The following is a 27,901-nucleotide window of genomic DNA, read 5'->3' on the forward strand; positions in this document are numbered from 1 at the left end:
TTGTGTTCAAATCCTTCCATGGCCTGGCCTGTCCCTATCTCTGTAACCTTCTTCAGCCCTACAGCCCCACCACCCTGAATTCTCCATTCCTCTGACTCCTGCGTTTTATGCATTCCTCCCTCTCTTTGCTCCAGCTTTGGCAGCTATGCCATTAGCCATCTAGGCTCCATGTTCTTGAATCCTTTCCCTAAACCCCTCCACCTCCTTCTCCTCCTTTTGAACACACCTCTTTGACCAAGCTTTCAATCACACTAATATCTCTTTTGCTCAGCGTCCATTTTTATTTATGACTCTATGAACCATCTAGGAATGTTTTTCTATATTAAAAGTGCTACGTAAATGCAAGTAGTTGTTGTTGTTGCTGTGGGGGTATCACAGCCGAGCCCAACCCTGTCTTCATCTGATGACCACATTGTCATGCGTTTTCTAACAGCGAACAGAAACAATTTTCCTCTACTTTTCCCCATTCATGAAGGCATTGACTCCTTGCTGGGGTACGCTGGCATGAGTATTCTTCAGTACCTCACCCAAATAGCCATTATCTTTGCGTGAGCCTTGACAGTGGGATCTGGCAGATCATTCACCTGCATCAGGGCTGAGCCCGATCCTGTCTGCACCCAAGTTCTACCCATGCATGATTTCAACAGAGACCATTAGGTAATAATCAAGAGCTGGAACTCTGGCCTAATACAGGATTGCTGAGGCCAGTTGTAGCTCTCCGGCTGAGAACAGCAAATTAACTACAGGTATTGAACCTGGAACCTTCCTGATTTGTGTGGCTGAGCTGCTCACTGGATAAATCCAATGAGCCATTGGTTAAGCCTAGAAATTGGAACCTTGCTGATTGTGTTACCTCTTCCCAGCTCAGGGACATTGAAATCAATTGTAGTGGTTCTCTAATGCCAAGATCAGCTAAATTAGCAGAGGGATTCTCTTGGTCTGTATGGCTCAATTTCATACTAATCAATACATTTAGCAACTGGCCTGTCAGGGGAGCATGTTATTTATTTTTGCCATATATGACAAATAATTGGATAATGCTGGATGTTTGTGCGGTGAAAAGAGGAGTAAATGGCTCCACAAAAATAAAATATTGTGCAAAGACAGACTTCATAATTATCCCTTTCACTCCGTAGTCTCTTTTTAAACAGACTCCTATATATTTCTGCAGCTAACTGGCTTGTGACTGAAGATATTGACATTATGGTTTGTGGAAATGGAACAGGCACTGGGTAAGCACATCTTGACTATTGCATTAACTTTGCAAACTTTAAACAATGAAGTGAGGTTATTGTTAGTTGAGCAGCATAACTAAACTGCAATAAACATTAAATTGTACCAGTTCTGATTACAACAGCAAGTACAAATCTGTACATACTCCTTACAAGGGTAGCATTCTCTACATTTCTTGATGGAATAAATGTCATGTTTGGCAGAGTGTTCTCTTTACAAGGGTAATGCAATAATCGTGGGGGACTTTAATCTTCATATAGAATGGGCAAAGCAAATTGCCAAAAGTAGTTTGAAGGATGAGTTCATGGAATGCATTCAAGACAGTTTTCTATAACAATATGTCAAGAAACCAACCAGGGAACAGACTATTTTAGATTTGGTATTGCTAATGAGACAGGGTTAATTAGTAATCTTATAGCTAAGGATCCTCTGGGGGAGAGTGGTCATAATATGATTGAATTTCATATTGAGTTTGAGAGTGATGTAGTTAAGTCCGAAACTAGGGTCTTAAATTTAAACAAAGCCAATTACATAGGTATGAGGAGCGAGTTGGTTAAGGTAGATTGGGAAATTAGATTAAAAGATATGACGGTAGATCAGCAATGGTGAACATTTAAAGAAATAATTCATAATTCTCAACGAATATACATTCCCTTGAGGAATAAAAACTCTACAAGCAAAGTGATCCAACCATGGCTAACTAGAGAAGTTAAGGATAGTATTAGATTAAAAGAAGAGGCTTATAATGTTGCCAGAAAGAACAGTAAGCCTGAGGATTGGGAGGGTTTTAGAAATCAGCAAAGGATGACCAAGAAATTGACAAAGAGGGAGAAAATAGAATATGAGAGTAAACTAGCAAGAAATATAAAAACAGATTGTAAGAGCTTCTACAGATATGTTAAAAAGGAAGAGATTAGCGAAAGTAAATGTGGGTCCCTTGGAGGCAGAGACAGGAGAAATTATAATGGGGAATAAGGAAATGGCAGAGACGTTAAACAAATACTTTGTATCTGTCTTCAGATTAGAAGACACAAATAAATATCAGAAATAATGGGGAACCAAGGGTCTAATGAGAGTGCAAAACTTAAAGTAATTAAGATTAGTAAAGAAAAAGTACTGGAGAAATTAATGGGACTAAAAGCCGACCATTCCCCTGGATCTGATGGCCTACATCCTAGAGTTTTAAAAGAGGAGGCTGCAGAGATAGTGAATGCATTGGTTTTGATCTGCCAGAATTCCCTGGATTCCAGAACAGTCCCCGTGGATTGGAAGATAGTAAATGTAACCCTGCTATTCAAGACACGAGGGAGAGAGAAAACAGGGAACTATAGGCCAGTTAGCCTGACATCAGTAGTAGGGATAATGCTAGAAACTATAATTAAGGATGTAGTAACAGGGCACTTAGAAAATCATGATATGATTAGATAGAGTCAACATGGTTTTATGAAAGGGAAATCATGTTTGACAATTCTATTAAAGATTTTTGAGGGTGTGACTAGCAGGGTAGATAAGGGGGAACCAGTGAATGTAGTATATTTGGATTTTCAAAAGGCATTCAATAAGGTGCCACACAAGAGGATATTACACAAGATTAGGGCTCATGAGAATTGGGGGTAATATATTAGCATGGATTGAGGATTGGTTAATGGACAGAAAACAGAGAGTAGGAATAAATGGGTCATTTTTGGGTTGGCAGGTTGTAACTAGTGGGGTGCCGCAAGGATCAGTGCTTGGGCCTCAGCTGTTTACAATATATATCAATGACTTAGATGAGGGGACCGAGTGTAATGTATCCAGATTTGCTGACAATTCAAAGCTAGGTGGGAAAGTAAGCTGTGAGGAGGATGCAAAGAGGCTGCAAAGGGATATAGACAGGTTAAGTGAGTGGGCAAGAAGGTGGCAGATGGAGTATAATGTGAGGAAATGTGAAATTATCCACTTTGGTAGGAGGAATAGAAAAGCAGAATATTTTTTAAAAGGTGAGAGACTAAGAAATGTTGATAGTCAAAGGGATTTGGGTATCCTTGTACACGAATCACAGAAAGTTAACATGCAGGTAAAGCAAGCAATTAGGATGGCAAATGGTATGTTAGCCTTTATTGCAGGGGGCTTTAAGTATAAGTGTAAGGAGGTTTTGTTGCAACTATAAAGGGCTCTAGTGAGACCTCAAGGGCAATTAGGGATGGGCAATAAATGCCGGCCTCGCCAGCGACGCCCACATCCCATGAACAAATAAAAAAAAACACACCTGGAGTACTGTGTACAATTTTGGTCTCCTTACCTAAGGAAGGATATACTTGCTTTGGAGGTGGTGCAATGAAGGTTCACTAGATTGATTCCTGGGATGAGAGGGTTGTCCTATGAGGAGAGATTGAGTAGAATGGGCCTATAATCTCTGGAGTTTAGAAGAATGAGAGGTGATCTCATTGAAATGTGTAAAATTCTTAGAGGGCTTAACAGGGTAGATGCTGAGAGGCTGTTTCCCCTGGCTGGAGAGACTAGAACTAGGGGTCATTCTTACCAGTAAAATTTAATATCAAAGCTTTGGGTGGTGGCTAAGCAGATTTAATGGCCAGTTCCTGTCTAAAACATTGAAGAGGTCAATCCTGCTCCTTACTAAAGTAAATATGATGTTTAGATTATCAAACTGTAGTAATGAAGTGGTTAATTGTGTTTGGGTTGCTCATCTCATTGAATACAATTGGAACTCAATCCAAAAAGCATAATACTGCAGATGCTGGAAATCGGAAATAAAGACAGAAAATGCTGGAAACACTCAGCAGGTCAGGCAACATCTGTGGAGAGGAAGGAGGGTTAATGTTTTGTCAGAACTGGAAGATGTTACAGATAAGGAGGGACAGAAGCAGGGAAAAGTGGGGCGGAGAGAAAGAAAATAAGAGATCTGTCATTAGGTGGAGGACGGGAGTTGATTAAATTACAAAAGTGGGGATTGCGCAAGATAAAAGGAGGCAATAATGAGAGAAATTAGAGAAAGAAGAGATGTATTCGAGACCCAGAAGATGTGTGATTGGTTACAGCAGGATAGCAGAGGTGGAGGGAAGCATGGAAAATCTGGCAAAGCAGAGAAGGATCCCGTGGCCCAGGAGTGTGGCTGACAGGGTCGTCTGCACGTCTGCCTTTTTCTTCTGCCACACGGTGTTGGGCATACATCCAGGGTTCAGTATCTACCATGCTAGGATTGCATAGAGACAAACAACTGCACAGCTCTCACAGATGGAACCACTGTTTGATGGGTGTATATCGAACACATTTAGTGGTGAGTTGTGTTGCGCACCATACCATTTGTTAGGAGTTCTTGGTACCTGGCGTAGCAAGGGCTAAAACCTGCACTTGTCAGTTATCTAATGATGTTCTGAGTAAATGGAGGCTCTCCTTGGAGTTGAGGTGGTTCAAAATGACATGCCTGGTGATGGAAGGTTGGAACTGAGTCAACCTTCCATAGCAGACTCAGTAATCTGACACCTGACCAAGCAGGTCCACAGTACCCCTGACTATTTGTTGATGATTTCCCTGGGGGAGCTGTGATTTTTTTTTCCCAATCACCTTCAAATAACTCTGCAAGCCGATGCTATGATGGATAGCATGGTCCTGAGTGGTAAAGCAACGTGAAGTTTACCAGTGCTCTGAGCTGGTAAGCTGCATGGCTTTGGTTGATTAAAATCCAAGAGGCCCCCTGTTTTTTGCCAACATGCACCTAAACTCTCTGGATTTAGATAAGTGGGATGTGTCCCTCCAGGGAGAGTTGTGTACTCCATAGGGTCTATTTTAACTTTTGGGCAGTCAACTGGAGGCCCGTTCCAGGGGCAAAGAGGGCAGAGCCATTTTGAGCTCTGGGTCTTATTTACATGGAACCGGTGAGCTGCGGATGCCAAATGGGTGTCCCGATGCAGCACACGAAATTTAGGCTGGCTCAATATCAGGTGGCTCGGAGGCCACTGGGCTGACAGAAAGGTAAGTCCCAGGTGTTGTGGTTGCGCAGGGGATGAACCCGGAGCTGCAACGGTCCAATGATTTTTAGTGGAGCAACCCTGCTCCTCCTGGCCCCACAAAACTCATTTAAAACTTACCTTCCCGGGGCCTCTTCAGCAGCATCGCCAGTTGAACTAGTCAGTGAGTGCACGGCGCACATTCCGACCAGTTCTATCCCAAAATGGCAATTGAGGTCCTATGTAAGTCAAAGGGGCCCACTGCCTGAAGCAAGCAGCCGTTTCCACTGGCCAGCAGTAGGTCCCTGAGAAAATGGCAGCAGGGTGGTAGGTCTACCGATCCCATTTTGAGGCCGTTACTGCCTCATTAACACATAGAACATAAGAAATAGGAGCAGGAGTAGGCCATACGGCCCCTCGAGCCTGTTCCACCATTCAATAAGATCACAGCTGATCATCTACCTGAACTCCACTTTCCCGCCCTATCCCCATATCCCTTGATTCCCTTAGAGTCTAAATATCCATCGATCTCAGTCTTGAATATACTCAACGAGTGAGCATCCACAGCTCTCTGGGGTAGAAAATTCCAAAGATTCACAACCCTCTGAGTGAAGAAATTTTTCCTCATCTCAGTCCTAAATAGCCGAACCCTTTATCTTGCGACTGACTCCTAGTTCTAGACTCTCCAGCCAGGGGAAACAGTCTCTCAGCATCTACCCTGTCAAGCCCTCTAAGAATTTTATACGTTTCAATGAGATCACCTCCCATTCTTCTAAACTCCAGAGAATATAGGCCCATTCTACTCAATCTCTCCTCATAGGACAACCCTCTCATCCCAGGAATCAATCGAGTGAACCTTCGTTGCACTCAGACTAAGGCAAGTATATTCTTCCTTAGGTAAGGAGACCAAAACTGTACAGAATACTCCAGGTGTGGTCTCACCAGGACCCTATATAGTTGCAGCAAGACCTCATTACTATTATACTCCAACCCCCTTGCAATAAAGGCTAACATACCATGGGGGAAGAATTTGCTTGGGCCTATTATTGGGCATAGGTAGCGATCCGCTATTAACCCGTGCCCAAAGGCTCCTGCGCAGGCAAGACGTGAACTTTGTCCTACCTCAGTACTCTCCGTCAATCTGCATTGAAATCCAGGCCTTGCTCATCGATTCAATGCATTTCACACTTTCCACCAACAGGGGGAGCCCCAATCTCATAAAAGGAGGATGTCTCTTCAAGGACTCAATTTTAAACTTAAATTGCGGGCGCGTTGGGGGCAGCGGGGGGAGGGGCTGCAAAAATCGCAGAAATGCAGAGCAGGTTTGGAAGCCGGCTCCAAACTGCCGACTTCCGAGTTTCCCACAGACTCACCTGTGTGCGCACGGGAATCCCGAATCCGGAAGTCCCGCCAGCAATTAAAGCCGGCAGGATGATAGTTAAAGAACCAGATGTACCTCATGGTACTTAAGGTACTTCACTTGTGACATATTAGGTAGTTCGAACGATTTTAAACTTACCCGGGCAGCTTTCTCACGGCTTCTGATTCACGCCTTGAAGGGCCGGATCAGGCAAAAATAAACAAAATAAATTAAATAAAAAACCATTGCACAAAGTTAAAACACAAAATCAACCTACCTTTCCACCATGCTCCAATGTCCGATGTCTCCCTCTCTGATCTCACCCTCTTCACCCACCCCGATCTCCCCCTCTTCCCCCCGATATCCCTCCGATCTCCCCCCTTCCCCTCCGATCTCCCCCTCTTCCCCCCGATATCCCTCCGATCTCCCCCCTTCCCCTCCGATCTCCCCCTCTTCCCCCCCGATGTCCCTCCGATCTCCCCCTCTTCCCCCCCGATGTCCCTCCGATCTCCCCCTCTTCCCCCCCCAATGTCCCTCCGATCTCCCCCTCTTCCCCCCCCCGATGTCCCTCCGATCTCCCCCTCTTCCCCCCTCCGATCTCCCCCTCTTCCCCCCCCGATGTCCCTCCGATCTCCCCCTCTTCCCCCCTCCGATCTCCCCCTCTTCCCCCCCCCGATGTCCCTCCGATCTCCCCCTCTTCCCCCCCCGATGTCCCTCCGATCTCCGATGTCCCTCCGATCTCCCCCTCTTCTCCCCCCCGATGTCCCTCCGATCTCCCCCTCTTCTCCCCCCTGATGTCCCTCCAATCTCCCCCTCTTCCCCCCCCCGATGTCCCTCCGATCTCCGATGTCCCTCCGATCTCCCCCTCTTCCCCCCCGATGTCCCTCCGATCTCCCCCTCTTCCCCCCCCGATGTCCCTCCGATCTCCCCCTCTTCCCCCCCCGATGTCCCTCCGATCTCCCCCTCTTCCCCCTCGATGTCCCTCCGATCTCCCCCTCTTCCCCCCCCGATATCCCTCCGATCTCCCCCTCTTCCCCTCCGATATCCCTCCGATCTCCCCCTCTTCCCCCCCGATATCCCTCCGATCTCCCCCTCTTCCCCCCCGATGTCCCTCCGATCTCCCCTCTTCCCCCCTGATGTCCCCCCGATCTTCCCCTCTCCCCCCAATGTCCGCCCGATCTTTCCCTCACCCCCGATCTTCTCCTCTCCCCACCCGATCTTCCATTCCAGCGCCCGATGACATCTCGCTCTCACTCTTTTTCTCTCCCACCCCACTTTGGCGTTGCAGCTCCTGTCAGCAGCCAGCCTGTCAATCAGGCTGGAAACGGAAACGGTAAGATTTTTTTATACGGGTTTGCCACGCGCACCTTCACTACCATCCCCCCCACCCCCCACCCCCAGCTGCCAACTTGCCACCATTTCAAAATTGAGCCCCAAATCTCTTAAAGGTAGCCAGTACCAGTTATTTCCTAAAAATAATAGTCCGCTGTCTGCACGGAGTCTGAACGGATATCAGACATCGCACACGTAAAACACAGATGCAGGTCCCATCCCTATGTTTACACACTGATGAATTATGTTAAAACATCGAATAAAGGTTGCGCACTACTAAATCCCACATCCTCCAATCTAATGTCAGACCTCACCAATCTGCCGATCTGAGTTTGTACCAGGCCTGTGAGAGTGCGTGCACCAAGGTTCTCTGATGATGCACTACAGGCCTTGGTGCAAGAGGTGGACAGAAGGAGGGGCATCCTATATCCGCCTTGGTGGGGGGGTGGTGGGAGTCAAAAGGCCCTTCAGACATATGGCCAAAAACCAGTGGGAGGCAGCAGGGGACAAAGTCAATGCCAGGCGCACAGCACCATGAACATTGATGCAGTGCAGGAAAAAATTCAGTGCTTTGACACGAATGGTCAAGGTGAGTGAGGTCAACTGTCAAGTGGCGTCTCCTACCAACTGCACCACTAGCCGCATCCACTGCTGCACGCAGTACACCCCCCATCACCCACATACCAACAAACTCTTTCCATCAGTACTCAACTCTTCCAATCTGATGCTTCCTCTCACCCTTACACATTATCACTGTTGCAAGCCACCCACCCACAAATCACAGGCCACGCACACTGGCAGCTATTCAACCATGACAGGCACATCACCCAGACACACGTCCCGCTTTCTTGTAGAAGAAGGTGGCGCATAACAGGAGGCAGCAAGTGGCAGTGGCATTTAGCCCCTCGAGCCTGTTCCGCCATTCAGTGAGATCATGCAGGACCTGTGACCTAACTCCATATACCCGCCTTAGCCCTGTGTCCCTTAATACTCTTGGTTCACAGAAATCTATCAATCTCAGACTTAGAATTCACAATTGAGATAGCATCAACTTCCAATCGCAGAAGAGCGTTCCAAACTTCTCCCACCCTTTGCATGTAGCAATGTTTCCTAACTTCTCTCCTGCACGTCCTGGCTCTAAATGTTAGGCTATGTCCCCACGTCCTACTATTCAAGTTTAGGAGACCTCCAAAAACAGTTACAAATATATCGGCAGCCAGAAGCAATAATCCAGCCACTAACCTGTAACCCTGCATGGTCCCTTTAATTAGCGCTGGTGGGGGTCCTCCAGGCACTCTAAGACACGTTCAGATGGTCGGGGTTAAGACTGTGTAGCGCCGTACAACAGGCGCTACACAGCACGATTTAGCGTCCGATTTGCCTTCCTAATTGCTTGCTGTACCTGCATGTGAACTTTTTGTAATTCGTATACAAGTACACCCAAATCCCTCTGAATACCAACATTTCTTAATTTCTCACCTTTTAAAAAATATTCTGCTTTTCTATTCCTCCTACCAAAGTAGATAATTTCACATTTCCCCACATTATACTCCACCTGCCACCTTTTCGCCCACTCACTTAACCTGTCTATATCCCTTTGCAGCCTCCTTGTGCCCTCCTCGTAGCTTACTTTCCCACCTAGTTTTGTATCATCAGCAAACTTGGATACATTACACTCAGTACCCTCATCTAAGTCATTGATATATATTGTAAACAGCTGAGCCCCAAGCACAGATCCTTGCGGCACCCCACTAGTTACAACCTGCCAACTTGAAAATTACCTGTTTATTCCTACTCTCTGTTTTCTGTCTGTTATCCAATCCTCAATCCATGCTAATATATTACCCCCAATCCCATGAGCCCTAATCTTGTGTAACAACCTCTTGTGTGGCACCTTATCAAATGCCTTTTGAAAATCCAAATAGACTACATCCACTGGTTCCCCCTTATCTACCCTGCTAGTTACACCCTCAAAAAACTCTAATAGATTTGTCTAACACGATTTCTCTTTCATAAAACCATGTTGACTCTGCCTATTCATAATATGATTTTCTAAGTGCCCTGTTACTACATCCTTAATAATAGATTCTAGCATTTTCCCTACTACTGATGTCAGGCTAACAGGCCTGTAGTTCCCTGTTTTCTCTCTCTCTCCTTTCTTGAATAGCGGGGATACATTTGCTACCTTCCAATCCACAGGGAACGTTCTGGAAACTAGGGAATTCTGGAATCAATGTATCCACTATCTCTGCAGCCTCCTCTCTTAAAACCCCAGGATGTAGGCCATCAGATCCAGGGGATTTGTCGGCTTTTAGTCCCATTAATTTCTCCAGTACTTTTTCTTTACTAATCTTAATTACTTTAAATTCTTCATTCTCATTAGACCCTTGGTTCCCTACTATTTCTGGTACTTTTTTGTGACTTCTACTGTGAAGACAGATGCAAAATATTTGTTTAACGTCCTGCCATTGCCTTATTTCCCATTATAATTTCTGCTGTCTCTCAGTCTCTAAAGCACCCACGTTTACTTTCACTACTCTTTTCTTTTTTACATACCTGTAGAAGCTCTTACAATCTGTTTTTATATTTCTTGCTAGTTTACTCTCATATTCTATTTTCTCCCTCTTTATCAATTTCTTGGTCGTCCTTTGCTGATTTCTAAAACTCTCCCAATCCTCAGGCTTACTGTTCTTTTTGGCAACATTGTCAGCCTCTTTTAATCTAATACTATCCTTAACTTTTCTAGTTAGCCACAGTTGGATCACTTTTCCTGTGGAGCTTTTATTCCTCAAGGGATGTATATTCATTGAGAATTATAAATTATTTCTTTAAATGTTCACCATTGCTTATCTACTATCATATCTTTTAACCCAATTTCCCAATCTACCTTAGCTAACTCGCCCCCCTTACCTATGTAATTGGCTTTGTTTAAGCCACAGTTTCAGCAAGTTGAAATTGACCCCTATATCTATCAAACACACACTCTACCTGTGTGGATTTCTTACAGGGCTTGGTTTGGAGAGACTCTAGCACAGTGAGGAATGTGTTTGTCAGGCTGACCACAAAAAAATAACCTCACTTGGTAGATTATTATAAACATTTGTCACTCTTTGAATAGTGAAGTTTTCCTGACATTTGTTCTAAATTTACTAATGTCCATTTATGTTCCGTGGTCCTAGTGTCCACTTGGATCAATGGTAGTGCTCTTGTCCTCTGAGTCAGAAGATTGTGCATTCAAGCCACACTCCAGGACATGAGTTGTTATGATCTGGAATGCACTACCTGAAAGGGTGGTGGAAACAGATTCATTAATAACTTTCAAAAGGGAATTGGATAAATACTTCAAAGGGAAAAATTTACAGGGCTATGGGGAAAGGGCAGAGGAATAGGACTGATTGGATAGTTCTTTCAAAGAGCCTGCACAGGCACGATGGGCCATATGCTATCTCATTCTATGATTCTGTGAGTACATAATCTAGGCTGACTCTTCAGTGCAGTGCTGAGAGAACACTGGAGTTGGAGGTGCCATCTTTCTGAATGAGGTCCAAAATATACTTTTTGAGATATGTTAATGACCTGGAGTTGGGTGAAGAGGGTATAATTTCAAAGTTTGCAGATGACACGAAACTCAGAAATGTAATAAACAATGTGGAGGATAGTAACAGACTTCAAGAGGACATAGACAGTCTGGTGAAATGGGCAGACACATGGCAGATGAAATTTAATACAGAGAAATGTTAAGTGATACATTTTGGTAGGAAGAATGAGGAGAGGCAATATAAACTAAATGGTACAATTTTAAAAGGGGAACAGGAACAGAGAGACCTGGGGGTGCACATACTCAAATCTTTGAAGGTGGTAGGACAAGTTGAGAAGGCTGTTAAAAAAGCATATGGGATCCTGGGCTTTATAAATAAAGGCATAGAGTACAAAAGCAAGGAAGTTATGCTTAACCTTATAAAACACTGGTTAGGTCTCAGCTGGAGTATTGGGTTCAATTCTGGGCACCACACTTTAGGAAGGATGTGAAGGCCTTAGAGAGGGTGCAGAAGAGATTTACTAGAATGGTACCAGGGGTGAGAGACTGCAGTAATGTGGAGAGATTGGAGAATCTGGGGTTGTTCTCCTTAGAACAGAAAAGGTTAGAGGGAGATTTGATAGAGGTGTTCAAAGTCATGAATGGTTTTGATAGAGTAAATAAGGAGAAATGGCAGAAGGGTCGGTAACCAGAGGACACAGATTTAAGGTGATCGGCAAAAGAGCCAGAGGCGACACGAGGAAACATTTTTTACGCAGCGAGTTGTAATGATCTGGAATGCACTGCCTGAAAGGGTGGTGGAAGCAGATTCAACAGTAACTTCCAAAAGGGAATTGGATAAATACTTGAAGGGAAAAAATTTACATGGCTATGGGGAAAGAGCAGGGGAATGGGACTAATTGGATAGCTCTTTCAAAGAGCTGGCACAGACACAATGGGCTGAATGGCCTCCTCCTGTGCAGTACCTACTATGATATGATACTATTAATCTCTTAATTTGTTGGGAAGAAAGTAGAACTGATGCACCAATATAAGACTATTATTAATATTAATCTAAATTGCCGTCAGATGGACAGGGGCTTTGCAATACTGACTGTTTTCAGCCTGATTAAAAATGTCACACTGGCTCGGGTCAGTTTTATTAATTATTAACTCAACAGCCACAAGCACTACACCAAAGTGAATCTATATATTGCTGCTTTGTTTATAGGAGATGTCCCACAAACTTTACATGTATCCCTGGCATAGGACTCAATCCAAACAATGGATATACAAATTTTGATAATATTGGATGGGCATTAATTACAGCCTTTCAACTCATCACACTTGACTACTGGGAAAACACGTATAACTTGGTATGTATTCTAATGAGGGATCTATGACCATGAAACAGGAGACTGCAACAAATGCTTAGATACAAAACACCGCAGCTATATTTAATCTGTTGCAATAAATTCAATCTTTTTTCTTCTGCTGTCACTTGCAATGCTGTTTCCATTTGCCTCACAATCCCTGAACACCAAGAACTTACTTAGCAGATGGATTATTAGTAATTAGGTGAACAATAAATGTGAACTTTATATATCGTTTCCTGTTCAAGGAAGTTTGATTTTATATAAGTTTAAATTGGTTTGGTTCTTTTTCCTTTTATCATTTATTCATTTTGGATTGTCATTTGTTTTTAATGGCCTAAATTTTGAAGTGAAATGAGCGTCTATAACAATAAAAATTAAAACAGAAGTAATACCAACTATAAGTCCCACACCCCCCAAACCCCTCCCCCACTCCTAGAGTCAAAGCAGAGCATTAGAGAGGCAATTGTAGGGTGAACCTTATCCTTCACATTTTCTGGTCGTGCTCAAAAGGTATTGGTATAAGATACAACTTGGCATCAGAAAAATCAGCAATTCCTCTCGAACCAGATCCAGGACACTGCTTCTTGCACCTCCCCATAGTGACTCCCTTAGAACTCAACAAGGACAAGATGTTGGACTTCCTCCTAACTGCAGCCCATCAGAGCATCCCATTAGATGGCAGTCATTGAATTAGATTTTAACTTGAGCTGCCCAGCGTTAACGGGATGGTAGCAGCCTGAAAATGGCTTACCGCCCTGTTACGTTGGCGTTCCAGCCGCCATTTTCAAAGTGGCCTACCATTGGGCGGCCGAAACGCCTACCTGTTTCAGGTGGCAGGCCCGTTTAATATACAAACCAGGGTCCTATAATGCCATGTTAGGAGAGAATTGGATGGAGCGTGCACTGTTCATACTCTGTCCTGTTTCAGTTGGCAATCCAACTGAAGAGGAGCCCAAAGGTAAGTTTTTAGTTATTTTTGTGGGGCCAGGAGGAGCAGCAGTTCTCCTTCGGGCTGCACAGAAATCATCTGGGCCGCTGCCGCACTGGGTTCCGCCTCCCCACCCCGCGAATGGACACCCCCTGACCTACCTTATTTGGGTCCAGGCCAGCCTCCGGGTCGCTTGATATTAGGCCGGGATGGAGCCAGTCAGTTGTCCTTGGGTGCCCATTTTCTGCCCTCAGGCTGCAGGTGGTATGGTAATGAGGCTCAGCCTTTATAATGGACCGGACCTTCCGTCTGCACTATCAGGCAGCCAACTGACTCGCTGTGCCGGTCTGCCGATAGTCAAAATCTAGCCCAATATGGCTCAATTTGAGAAAACCACAGTCTGCCTCAAATTGAACCTGGAGAAATTTCAAAATCTGATGCCCACTGCTGGTTTAGAGGGGATTTGAGAAAGAACTTTTTCACCCAGAGGGTGGTTGGAGTCTGGAACTCACTGCCTGAAAAGGTTGTGGAGGCAGGAACCCTCACAACATTCAAGAAGCATTTGGATGAGCACTTGAAATGCCATAGCATACAAGGCTACGGACCAAATGCTGGAATATGGGATTAGAGTAGACAGGGCTGATGGCCGGCGCTGACACGATGGGCCGAAGGGCCTCTATCCGTGCTGTATAACTCTATGACTCTATGACTCTAAAAGATAGGCAACACGCGCCATCTATATAGGGTTGCTATCAAAGCTCGGGTGGAAGAACCAAAACCAAACAGGCACAGATACAACAGGTGAGCACAGCAGTACACAGTAACATCATTGCCACTCTCTGCAATCAATCTTCAGGGTTATCCACAACCCAAGCCACACAATAAAGTTCACTTAGTACCACAATGTACCATGAATACCATGTACTCTATACCGTATTCACTCTATACTACGAATGTAACCTATTTCAATGTATTTTAGTCAAAAAACAATTGCAATAAAAAACTGTAATTGTAACTCTTTAATTAGACTGCACATGATGTTGAGCCACAGTCGGGAAAATCCCAAGTAACAATTACTAACAATCGTGCAGTGGTGATGCAATGAAATATGTTAACGTTTTATTCATGCCACCTTCCTTTTGTCCATTATTTATGTTAATTTTAAGGAATTCACTTATCTTCAATTTATTTCAGATACTTCGTGCTAGTGGAGCATATTACATTATATTCTTTATAGTCGTCGTCATGTTTGGTGCTCACTACATCGTAAACCTGGTGCTGGCAGTCGTGGCAGCTTCCTATGAAAAGGAAGCAAAAAGAAAACAAGAAGCAAAGGAAGAAGAGGAAAGGATCATGGAATTAAGGCGACAGAAAGAAATGCTGGTATGTCTCAGAATAGATGAGAAATTAGATTAATATTCTTGGTACGCAAACAAACTGGGCTGGATTCTCATCCCACCAGCAGTATTCTGGGAGATGAGACTTCCACCCGCCAGTCTGACACCATCACAATCCTGGTCCAGTTTCCTCATTCACCGTTCATCACCCATGCATGGCGGGCTCTTGTGGTGAGATTCCCATGGCCGAGAGGGAGCCCACCAGTAGCTGGCCATAAAACCCTGCCAGCACGGCGATGGCACCGACACTGCAGCACCAGAAGCAGCAGCCAGATATTTAAAGGAGTGAATGGGCCAGGACGATCAGGAAATCGGCAGCCTATGGCCCTCGCCAGAGACCCGCACAGGTAGAGTAGCGGGAGCCAGAATGAAGGAAGAAGAGGCAGCTACTGAGCCCTCTCCTCCCATTGGGAGTCCTTAGGGCCCTTACCACCGTTTCCTGGTGTGAACTGCCATCTTCCATATGGCCATCCCAGAAAGCAGCAGGTGATGCCAGGGAAGTCCACTGTGGACTGAGGCCCTGCTCCTCCGTCACCATTTGAATGCTGGGGCAGGAAGGGATGGCCAACATCATTCCCGGTGGGTGCAGGGCAATGGGGCAGCGATAAGCCTCAACGCCTGATTTTTCCCTCTTTTCCGCTGCTATCCCACCTGATTATCCGTAAAGCAGCAGAATGTACATTCTCCCTATTGTTCCCTACACAATGTGATCTTGATCTGAATTCAGTTGTTTAGGGAAAGCAGTGAACTTAGGATATCACTTCCTTAATGGGAGGAAGAGAAAATTAACAAGTGCGTCCATCAACACCACTCTCATGCACTGAATGGTTAGTATTTCTGTAGCTGCAGATTGTGTCCACAAGATGGCAGCAAATGAACAATAATCTATCACTTAGTTCATTAATTATATTTCTGCAAAGTAAAATGTGCAGATGGTAGATAATCAGGGTGAGATGAAGTAGGGTGGGAGGAGGCTTATGTGGAGCATTAACACAGCATAGACCTGTTGGGCCGAATAGCCTGTTCTGTTGTGTAAATACAATGTAATACTATGTAATGAGTGTAAAAATAACATTTGAATCGGTCTCCTTCAATGACTTGGTGGATAAATACCACATAGTATGGTACTCAATCATACACACCAAGAACCAGGATCACCAGTCTGTGTTGAATTGACTGATCCCAGCTGAGGTGACAATGGAGGCCATCAATTTCGGCAAGGCAGGGGTAACATCAGCTGTGCTTCTTGATCCTATAATGTCTGCTGGAGTTGCACCATGTGCACATTGGGAGAGGAAGAATCAGGTTTGTCTATGATGGTCCCTGTGTGTTAACAGGCTGCCGACATTCACCACCCAGGCTCACAAATGAATAGCATTTAGGTAAAGTACCAGAAGCCCATGCCACCTGTGGAACTGTACCCCGCACGAAGCAAAGTTTTCAGCAGAGGAGGGGAGGGGGAAAATCAATTAAATGAAAAGAAATCACATTTAATGGGATATCATCATTCTGCTAAAATTATATACAGGTTATCTTACCAAGTTGTGATATCACATCACCAAATATAGCTGTGCTAAAAAATAAAATTAAGTAACTGTATAAAATCATAGAATTTTACAGCACAGAATGAGATCATTTGGCCCATTATGCCTGTATTGGAGCTCAGAAAGAGATGTCATCTTAATCCCATTCCCTATCTCTCCCCATACCTTTTTAATTTAAAAAAACATTCATTTCCCTTTTAAAAGTTGCCACCATCATTTCTGGTGGTGCATTCCATGTCCTAACAACCTACTACATAAAAAGATTTCTCCTAACCTCTACAATTGTTCTTTGGCGATGATCTTAAATTTATGCCCTCCAGTTACCGACCCCTTCCCCCCACCATGCTCCCAGACTCTGCTGCCCTCCCCACTATCCCAGGTCCCAAAACCTCTCTTCTGTTGATCCTAGATCCTTGAATCCCCCTAAAGTACTGCTAGACCTTGAGACTTCATCTCAGTACTGTGAAATACCAGGCCCCCTTCCTCGTGCTCCCAGATCCCAGGGCTTCACCCCACGTTTATTAATCATTGTCCCTGATAATACCACTTGCTTAACACCCCATTCTTCTAAAATCCCTGAGCAATGCCGCAGGAGATCGGCTAGTAATATTATAAAAACGGTTTATCGAGCACACGTTCCCTCTCTGTCACAACTCTCCTTTCCTGTCCATCACATTTCAAATGTCACACTCAAATTTCTGTATCATATTTCAAAAAAATTATAAAAAGGAACTTTCCAGCAACACAAGGTACTGGAGCCAGAATATTTGTAGCCTCTTAATTGGCCTCTGTATGAACTCACTCAGTATTTATTTAACAGTAATTAGACTTTATAGCCTTAAAGGGGCACACCCTCCTACACTTTAACAGAAGAATAATGCATTGCACCTGAATATCCACGATCTTGCTCTGCCGCTTTAATTGTGGATGAGCGGGATCACAGTGAGCCGGTGGAAAGCGAGCCTGACCCTGCTGGAGTTTCTGGTATCAGGCCATTTAAATAAATCATCTTGGCCACTAGCTGGTGAGGGGAGAGTGCAAAATGTGGTGCTGGAAAGCTGTGTGCAAGCAAAACTGGCAGGACTGGCAAAGAAGTATAGGTGACTGACAGAGGGTCATTTTATTACTGCAGATTGTGACCTTCTGGGGTGTTCCAGGCTATGACCACAGTGTGGAAACCCCTGTGGGCCCCACTGAAATGGACACCAGTTCTACAGAACAGAAGGAGTCCCTTTCAGAGTATCCTAGAGACTAATTCCACAGGGGAATATTAGCTCATTCTCAGTGGAGATTTGGAAAAGATGGGAAATCTAAGAGGCTGGCAGAAGACACACTGAATAAGTTCTCCTTGGCTGGCATCATCCAGTGGTGCTGCTGTGAAGTGGAGGCTGGCAATTGACCCCTGCAAATTAGATTTGTCCCAAACAAAATGTATTTTATTTTTAATTGAGGAAGAGAAAACCTGTTGTTATGGTGATGATACTGTCCTTACCCAGTTCGGCCTATATGTGACTCTAGTCCCACACCTATAAGTGTGAAGATACTTTCTCAGAGTTAAACTTTCAAACAGTTTCATTTTGCTAAAGTAGCACATTTATTTTCTCTTCTTCTAGGTCTTGCTGCACTATACATCATACCCTGTGGGTAGGTGAGCTGCTCCCTGGCCTCTGCCAATGTATCTCTATTGCTGGCCACAAAGAGCATCGCATGAATATCTCATGGTGCCTGTGCGGAAGCACTCAGCCTTTGTTTAGTGCCTCTTCCTAATGGCATGGAAGAGATTAAGAACTTACCACAAGGGGAACGAAGAATTAAAAACCCATCCCATCATTCCATGCACATAACGTTGCAGCTTCAATGCATCGCACTGGCCTGACATCAGCATATGACGTCAGCATCGTCATAGTTTATAAATGCAGACTTCAGTTATCTGTTGGGTGTTCAATTGTAATTTTGTTCAACTTTCAGAGCCAAGAGACTTTTGAATTTGCATGCAAATTAAATTGTCATTTTCAGCACACCCAGCGCAGAGCTTTGCATGCCAGAGGCGCACGTCATTCTGCTATGTGCCCCTGGCACGCAAAACTCCATGCTGAGAGCACTGAAAACAAAACTTTAACAAACCATGACGTGCCCATTTTGATGCTGGTTATGCACCATGTTATTACTGATATTGATTACCAATAAGTACATTTCTGTCTTTTAAAAACAAAATCACGTTTTGTTGAATTATTGTTTTCTAGCACAGAAAAGGCGGTAATCTTAATCCAAAAGAAAGGTTTCGTCAATGTGGAAAAAAGCTGGGTCGGGGATTCTCTATGGATTCTGTAATATCATGGGCAACAGAAATTTCACAGCTCAGTGAGTTCACTTTAGTACACATGTAAATCAGTTGGTTCTTAATTAGCATTGGCATTTGTACCATTTGTGCTGCTAACCATAGAAGAACTTTTTGCCCTTTTCCCATCCACCTGCAACCCTTACTTTGGCCTCCTGTATTGAAAATACGTAAGTTTGGGATAAATAATGTTGGAAGTTTCTGAGTTTGAAATAAGAGCTTTATTATTGATCACAGAGCTGGAGAAAACATTTCACTCCGTAACTAAATAGTACATACAAAAATATAAACATATTTTAACTTAAAAATACATTCCACGTGTCAGAGTGTAAAGCAGCCAGGCATTAGCATTGGTTTTAATAGCAGCCACTTACTGTGTCTACATTTCACTCTGAAATCAAGCTTTTTAAGTACTGTTTAGTCATAAGATTAGAATGACAGCAAGCTGATAAATATTTTCACAAGCTTCAAGGGCAACAATGAAATTACCTTGCCTTTGAATTTAGGGGTTGGTTGCTGGACTAGCAAACTAAAATTCCACCATAGCAAGTTGTGAAATTGAATTCAATAAATCTTGCAATTTGTGCATTGACACCAAAAAATATGACCACCAAAAGCTGCCAGAGTACTATAAAATACCCACTGGTTCACTAATGTCCTTCCAGTCTACATGTGACTCTCGTCCCACCCTACGTGGTTCACTTTTAATGCCCTCTGAAGTGGCCTAGCAAACCACCCAGTTTTAAACAATTACTATTAGGGCAACTAGGGATGGGCAATAAATGTGGCTTTGCTGGCATTGCACAAATCCTGCAAACTAAAAAAAAACACACCACATTTCTTAGCTGAAATTTAGCTACCAACACTTGAAGAGATGTAGAAGCCAGCTCACCTAACTGTTGTAAGTCAGACTGTTTGTGCAGTTACATTATCAACAACAGCAACAGAAGTTATTATCTAAGTTATTGTTTCCATGTGACAGAATGTCCTCTCATTTAAGGGCACATTACTGTGTCCTAACCACTACACAGATCTTAACAAAACTATACACCCTCAATTTATGATCATGTACACCAGGACTGTCAGTCAATTGCTCTTTAACAATTCAAACATCCCCAATCTAAACAGTCAGATTGGAGGAGTGACCAGAACAAAAGACTACTTTGACTAAATGAGTCTTCCGTATCAGTAAAGCTCTAGTGTGGTTTGTAATCAGGGGTACAGTAGTGTAGTGGTTATGCTAATGCACTGGTAATCCAGAGGTCTGGACTAATAATCCATATTGAACATGAGTTCAAATCCTACCATAGCAGCTTGAGAATTTGAATTCAGTTTTTAAAAAATAGGACATTTTTAAAAAGCTGGTATCAGTATAAGCTGTTGAATTGTCGTTAAAAACCCAACTAGTTCCCTGGGGAAGGAAACCTGCCGTCCTTACCCAGTTTGGCCTATATGTGATTCCAGTCCCACACCAACATGGCTAACTCTTAACCTAGCAAGCCACTCAGTTACATCAAACTACTAAAAGCCCCACAGTCATCTTCTCAGGGCATTTATTGCCCATCCCAAGAATGAAAAAAAGAAAATTCTCTGTAGCATCCATGCCTATTCCAGTATTCCAGCTAAATACTTGGGTGTGAATCCCTAGGGTTCAGCATGAGAGGACCCATTGCTAAGGCTCTTTGGGGTGAGTGTGGGGTCACAGATGTGCTGTCCCAGATCTCTAGTGTCTCATTGTTGGAATCAGGTGACCTGGTAGGGAGCTGCCAGTCTCTGAACCCTGGGCAGCCTACCCTTTTCTGTTAATGACCTGAGGTAAGTTTCTGGTTTCCCAGAAATTTTCCAGGCGACAAGATTAATTTTAAATACAGCAATCATACATGACCTTCGAGAAGGAGAGTTGGGGACCGTGGGGTTTGGTCACAAACAGGAGACCAGTCACATTATACATGCACAGTTTTCCCTACAGCCCTTGTGGCAGCTGCCACCTTGTGCAGGTCATCCTCAAAGATCCTGCCACCATTAATTGTAGATCCATTTGCACATTTGATTTTGAGTCCTCTGCAATGTGAGGATAATTAAACGTACCTGGGCTCCTCTTTATAATTCAGTGGGCATTGCATGTGCTGAACCATACAGGCCTATTAAATGTGTAAATTCACCACCTAATGTGTTGCTGAGGTATTCAGGAAAAGAAGGTCCCAGGTTTGATCCCTGGTATTTGCTGAGTTAGTTGAAGGTGGTGGGAACACTGCAAATAGCACAATTATTTCCAGGGCTAGGGAGGTGGAAAAAAGAATCAACCATGGTTCCCCTCCTTTATCATTATTCAGTGGCCCCTGCTGACAATTGTGAATGTCAGATGAGGACAAGAACTGACCTTGTTGTGATGTCCCAATGGTCAACTAGCCTACCGACATATTTAGGATCTAGTCATATACATGAAAAATGGCCACTTGGACAAAGTACCCAAAGGCTACTTGCACCTGTGTACGCTAGCATAAATAAATTGGGAAAAAGAAGAATATTGTTTATATACTTATAAGTTTCTGCTAAACATGCATCAAATTTGTTTTTTTTCAATAAGCACATTTATTACTGTAAGTTGAAGCCCAGTCACTAATATCTGTGGCACAAATTGGCATTAAACTCACTCTGAGGGGAAAAGGATAGCTGGTTGGCCAAATGGGAATGTCATCCTTGTGGAGTAAGGGGTGATCTTCTGATTGTGGTTGAGGCAAATATATTTGGCCAAATAGAGTTACCCTCTATCTGATATCCGAGTGCTGAGCAGTAACAATGAGTTTTTAAAAAGTGTTTAATCCCAACACTCACATCACTCACCTTGGTGACCAGAAAAATCACCTAGAAGAAATAAATTGCTTGCTACCTTTTAAAAGCTGGTGGTATAGACAGAATAATAAGTAAGCAACTGGACTACTATTTTTATTCTAGTGAGCAAGATCTATTTTAAAGCAAATGTAAACAAACAATGACGAAGATAAAACGGGGCTGATTTTCCTGGTCCCCTCTATGCCAGCGCTGGACAGGTGCGACATACCCAAAATGCACTATTTCCTGTCCTGGGCTATTAGCATGGACCCCAGCACAGGCCTGACCCTAGCAGAGCCTAGCCCAGCACAAGGGAAAGGAAATTGGAATGCAGCCAGAGATTCCAAGGCCAGACAATCGCCCTGGAGGGTTGGAAACTATTACAAAGGCAACTTGCCTGTTCAATCTTTAGTTTGCCCCAGGACCCATTGCCTGTTTTTTTTGGGCACCTCTCCTCTGGAGCACACCATGGGTCAACAGGAAGGGAAGTGAGACTGGATGCCAGGAATGTTTCCTCCCAGCTCAATACATCTCAACAACAACAACAATAACTTGCATTTATATAGTGCCTTTAACATAGTAAAATATCCCAAGGCGCTTCACAGGAGCGTTATCACACATAATTTGACACTAAGCCACATAAGGAGGTATTAGGACAGGTGACCAAAAGCTTGGTCAAAGAGGTAGGTTTTAAGGAGTGTGTTAAAGAAAGAGAGAGAGGTAGAGAGGCAGAGAGGTTTAGGGAGGGAATTCCAGAGCTGAAGGCACGACCGCCAATGGCGGAGTGAATAAAATCAGGGAGGCGCAAGAGGCAAGAATTGGAGGAGCGCAGAGATCTCAGAGGGTTGTAGGGCTGTGATAGGCCCAGGTCTACTGGGGTCAGGGGCTTGTGAAAGTGGTTTCCACCCCCTTTTTCTTGACCGGAAATGGGCATTTCCTAGGAGTAAAGGTCAGGAAAATCAGCCTCATTGTTTTAACAGGACCTAATGCAATGCAAAAGCAAAATCCGCAGATGCTGGAAATCTGAAGTAAAAACAGAAAATGCTGGAAGCACTCAGCAGGTCAGACAGCAACTGTGGAGAGAGAAGCAGAGTGAATGGGGGCAATTTTAACTTAACATGCCCGTCAGGAAACTGACAGGATCGGGTGCAATACTGGCTTTAAACCCCACTCGATTTTATTCTCCTATTTCAGTTGACCTTTCATCCAGCAATGCAAGTTCACTTTGATGAAATTAAGTTGCTGTATCCAAATACGTCAATACCTGTATGTTGGCCCACTGTTGGTCATAAACATGTTGCCTTAATTTAAGAGAATACTGCACGAGTATAAATTGCTTATTTAATAATATTGATTTCTGAGTGCTAGGCCAGTGCTATTGTTTTCACTTTCTAATATTTTATGCTTTTCCTGCAGATGAAGATGAAGAAACTGAAGAACAGAAGAAATCTAAATGTTATTCCTTCAAAAAAAGATTGAGGCAAAAGTTTTGTTCTTGGACCTGTTGCCCGGGATTTCTAAGACTGCAGCAATTTCTAATGATAGTTGTTTCACACCCGCTTTTTGAAGGGACGATTACTATCTGCATCCTAATAAATACTCTCTTGTTGTCGATAGACTACCATCGAGCACCGTACTCTCATGCCCTAGAAAGGGGGAACACTGTAAGTATTGTGCTAGATAAGCACACAATAAACATAAGGTATGTTATTTATCCACAATATTCAATGAAATAATACTCAATAGCCACAAAAGTCCTCAGCCATTCCAGCCTACTCCTGCTTTCATAGAATCATAGAATCATAGAAGTTACAACATGGAAACAGGCCCTTCGGCCCAACATGTCCATGTTGCCCAGTTTATACCACTAAGCTAGTCCCAATTGCCTGCACTTGGCCCATATCCCTCTATACCCATCTTACCCATGTAACTGACAAAATTGTACCCGCCTCTACTACTGCCTCTGGCAGCTCGTTCCAGACACTCACCACCCTTTGAGTGAAAAAATTGCCCCTCTGGACCCTTTTGTATCTCTCCCCTCTCACCTTAAATCTATGCCCCCTCATTATAGACTCCCCTACCTTTGGGAAAAGATTTTGACTATCGACCTTATCTATGCCCCTCATTATTTTATAGACTTCTACAAGATCACCCCTTAACCTCCTCCTCTCCAGGGAAAAAAGTCCCAGTCTGTCTAACCTCTCCCTATAAGTCAAACCATCAAGTCCCGGTAGCATCCTAGTAAATCTTTTCTGCACTCTTTCTAGTTTAATAATATCCTTTCTATAATAGGGTGACCAGAACTGTACACAGTACTCCAAGTGTGGCCTCACCAATGCCCTGTACAACTTCAACAAGACATCCCAACTCCTGCATTCAATGTTCTGACCAATGAAACCAAGCATGCCGAATGCCTTCTTCACCACCCTATCCACCTGTGACTCCACTTTCAAGGAGCTATGAACCTGTATTCCTAGATCTCTTTGTTCTATAACTCTCTCCAATGCCCTACCATTAACGGAGTAGGTCCTGGCCCGATTCGATCTACCAAAATGCATCACCTCACATTTATCTAAATTAAACTCCATCTGCCATTCATCGGCCCACTGGCCCAATTTATCAAGATCCCGTTGCAATCCTAGATAACCTTCTTCACTGTCCACATTGCCACCAATCTTGGTGTCATCTGCAAACTTACTAACCATGCCTCCTAAATTCTCATCCAAATCATTAATATAAATAACAAATAACAGTGGACCCAGCACCGATCCCTGAGGCACACCGCTGGACACAGGCATCCAGTTTGAAAAACAACCCTCTACAACCACCCTCTGTCTTCTGTCGTCAAGCCAATTTTGTATCCAATTGGCTACCTCACCTTGGATCCCATGAGATTTAACCTTATGAAGAAGGCGGAAGTCTGCCAAAACGGTCAGAAACTAGGCCAGGACCCGGTTAAACTGGGTCCCAGTCTTGCATAGAAGTATCTAGGATGGTCTGTTGGGGCCGGAGCCTCTGCACCCACCATAGCCATCATTGTAAGGGGGCGGGGACTTCCTACTTCACGAGTTCCTGCATCCTGGACCCTCAGTAGGACCGTCAAATGGATAACAGAGATACCTCTGGTCAGACCTATCATACCGACCCTCTGGGGCCAGAAATGGGTCTAGGCCGGGATTAGGACCTGAAAACCGATGGATAAAAAGGGATGGAAAAATGTTTAAATGCGGACCCCATACAAAATAGCCACTGGGGCAGCTATGGATTATTTCTGCACGGGAACAAGATTCCCTCGGCCCAGCCATATCCGCTGTACTTTCCAGCATCTTTACAGTGACAGATGCCCTCGGTGCGCTGCTAGTGGCTGGCAATTGGGAGACAAATGAGGGAACCTCACCCTGACCTTGAAAAATCTGCCTGGGTCATCAGCAGTAGTTCCTCGGAGAAGCTTCTCAGCACTTACAACGAGTTGCACCCAATCACAGGTTTTCAAGCCCAATATTTTTTCAATTCAATAGGGTCAATTTTTATCTTCCGCTCAAAACTGGCGTGAAGTTGGCAGAATGGCTGCGCCGCATGGCCGAAGCCAACATTAGGAGGCCCGGACCATTTTCAGGTTTATTTATGCATCATTTTGGCAAGTGCTCAATGAACACTAGCAGGCTGCTCGCTACACCGCGTAGTGGGAAATCTGGTTCCATGGGCAAGCTGAGCTAGAGTAGTAAAAGTAGAGGGCCACACTGTGGGGAAGTGGGGCACCCAGTGGCAACAGGGGGCCACTGTATTTTTGTGGAGCGAGGAAAAGCATTTCTGCTCCTCCTAACCCTAGAGAAATCCCCCCCAAAAAAGCTCTAGGCCTTTTGTGGAGTAGCCTCCAGCGGTCCCATGAAGGATTGTTGGTTAGGCTACTCAATGGCTGGTACAAATGGGTGGAACGTGCACTGAAAATTGCAAACAGACTTCTACAATGGGCTGAGGGCTCAATTTGCAGTCTCCCATCTGTTTCAGGTGGACGTGCTGAAAATTGCATCAGGCAGGCTTTAGGCTTCAAAGGGGCGGTGAGATGCCCCTCTACGGCCCTCCCCCCACCGTGATTTTCCTCTGCCATCAACCCATTTTTCAGTCGAGAAACGGTCGGCAGCAGTTGAAAATCACCTCCAATATTGCTTCGGAGAAGTTATCTGATTCATGACATCTGGTCAGTCCCACAGTTCATAATACACCATACACGATTCTATCTCTCATACCCATCACTTTATACTGAAGAGCTGCTGCTGCAAAATATGAGCTGTGACTAAACTGGTGGAGAAAATAAAACCAGCCCCAATGACCCCATCAGCATTTATTATGTTGAATAATGCAGGATGGAATGTGCTTCAAAGATGTAATGCAGGATTTAGGTGGTATTGATAAATGATTTGAGTTTTAGTCTTGAGGTTTATGATGGCGTTTGGGCAAGATGACACCTAAATGCATTACTATTTCATTAGCATACTCCATCCTACGTTGTTACTGGCAAGAACTGATAATATGCACAAGGCAGAAGCTATCTTTCATCAGCCACTCACCCTGTCAGGGGGAAAGAACTTTTATATTTTTGAGAAAGAATGTTCGACATCATGAATTTATTAACATAGGATATACTGAAAGAAAAATACAGTGCTTAATATTACAAAATATTTTTTAAAAACATATTTCTGCTAATAGACTGAGAAAATATAAAATTCTAAGCTCTTATTAATTTTGGATGGGGTTTCTATGCTATTTTAACATAACTAGGTACCAATGTGTAAATATATTTTATCAAAGAAAATTTATACTGGAATTACTCAAGTTAATTTTTTTGCACACACAATATCCCAGGATATTGTGTATTACAATTATATTAAAGAGTTTAGGAGAGTATTTATTGCACTATTATATTATTACAACTGAGGAATATAGTAATGAGCATAAGAATTTATGAAACAATTGGATGCAATATTCCTCTCTCACTAAACCTTTACCAAAAGAGTGGAGAGAGGAATTTGATATGAACACACATCACTCACAGTATTTTCCAGAATTATCTGTTCATTAAAGTATGATTAAACCCTCAACCCTCCATTGCATCTGTTATTTCTAAATTTGTTACTGATTCTCAATAACTGTTTCTCATTTAATACAGGTTTTGTCAATTATTTTTATACTAGAAGCTATTTTGAAGGTGACTGCACTAAATCCTATGCCTTATGTGAGAAACGGATGGAATGCATTTGATTTTATTATTGTTCTTCTGACTTGCTTAGAATGGGTACTTTCCACAATAAATATACCAACACTTAAACTTTCCATGATACGATCACTGAGAATGGTAAGTTCTTATTATTTGTCTCTATGAAGCTTTCACAAATTTTTCTGTTAGAATTGCAATCCATTTGCCACTGTATTTAAAATACTTAAAACATTTCTTTAATATTGATTTTTGAATACATTTTTAAAATATATATTTTTAAATACATTTTTAAAATATATATTTATACTCTATCCATTTGGTTATGTAACTAACTTTGGTTTCATAGTATGTGACAATGGCTATCATATTGATGATGTGGAGATGCCGGTGATGGACTGGGGTTGACAATTGTAAACAATTTTACAACACCGAGTTATAGTCCAACAATTTTATTTTTAATCCCACAAGCTTTCGGGGGCTTTCCCCTTCCTCAGGCTTTCCCCTTCCACACCGCCTGAGGAAGGGGAAAGCCCCCGAAAGCTTGTGGGATTAAAAATAAAATTGTTGGACTATAACTTGGTGTTGTAAAATTGTTTACAATTATCATATTGATGGTCTACATGCAAACTGGATCTTGTTGATGAAACCTTACATCACATAGGAAACAGCAGTAATTTCATTTTTTCTCCTTCTATTTTCTCCTCTCCCCTCCTGCGGTGCTGGCTTATGCTTTGGTTGCATTGGCTGCCAAACTTCACCAGAGTAACCATTATGCAAGGTAGACAGCAAGGCCTCAAAAATCTGTGGTAGGCTCATCCCAGCATAAGTGCTGGAATGCATCTGCCTGTAACCTTCGCCACTAACCCCAATGAAGTTCGAAGG

The 27,901-nt window shown here is 43.5% G+C and overlaps 1 protein-coding gene across 1 annotated transcript in view; it reads left to right on the plus strand.

Moving 5' to 3' along the window:
- LOC137332157 (sodium channel protein type 4 subunit alpha-like) overlaps nt 1-27,901 on the plus strand; it is a 160,618-nt gene that overhangs the window by 11,400 nt on the left and 121,317 nt on the right. Inside the window, exons 5-9 of the mRNA XM_067996231.1 lie at nt 1,172-1,232; nt 12,621-12,765; nt 14,888-15,076; nt 18,878-18,995; nt 23,221-23,519. Of these exons, the coding sequence (XP_067852332.1) occupies nt 1,172-1,232; nt 12,621-12,765; nt 14,888-15,076; nt 18,878-18,995; nt 23,221-23,519 (812 nt within the window). The remainder of the gene's footprint in view (nt 1-1,171; nt 1,233-12,620; nt 12,766-14,887; nt 15,077-18,877; nt 18,996-23,220; nt 23,520-27,901) is intronic.

This window comes from Heptranchias perlo, chromosome 1 (assembly GCF_035084215.1).
Source record: "Heptranchias perlo isolate sHepPer1 chromosome 1, sHepPer1.hap1, whole genome shotgun sequence".
Lineage (NCBI taxonomy): Eukaryota > Metazoa > Chordata > Chondrichthyes > Hexanchiformes > Hexanchidae > Heptranchias > Heptranchias perlo.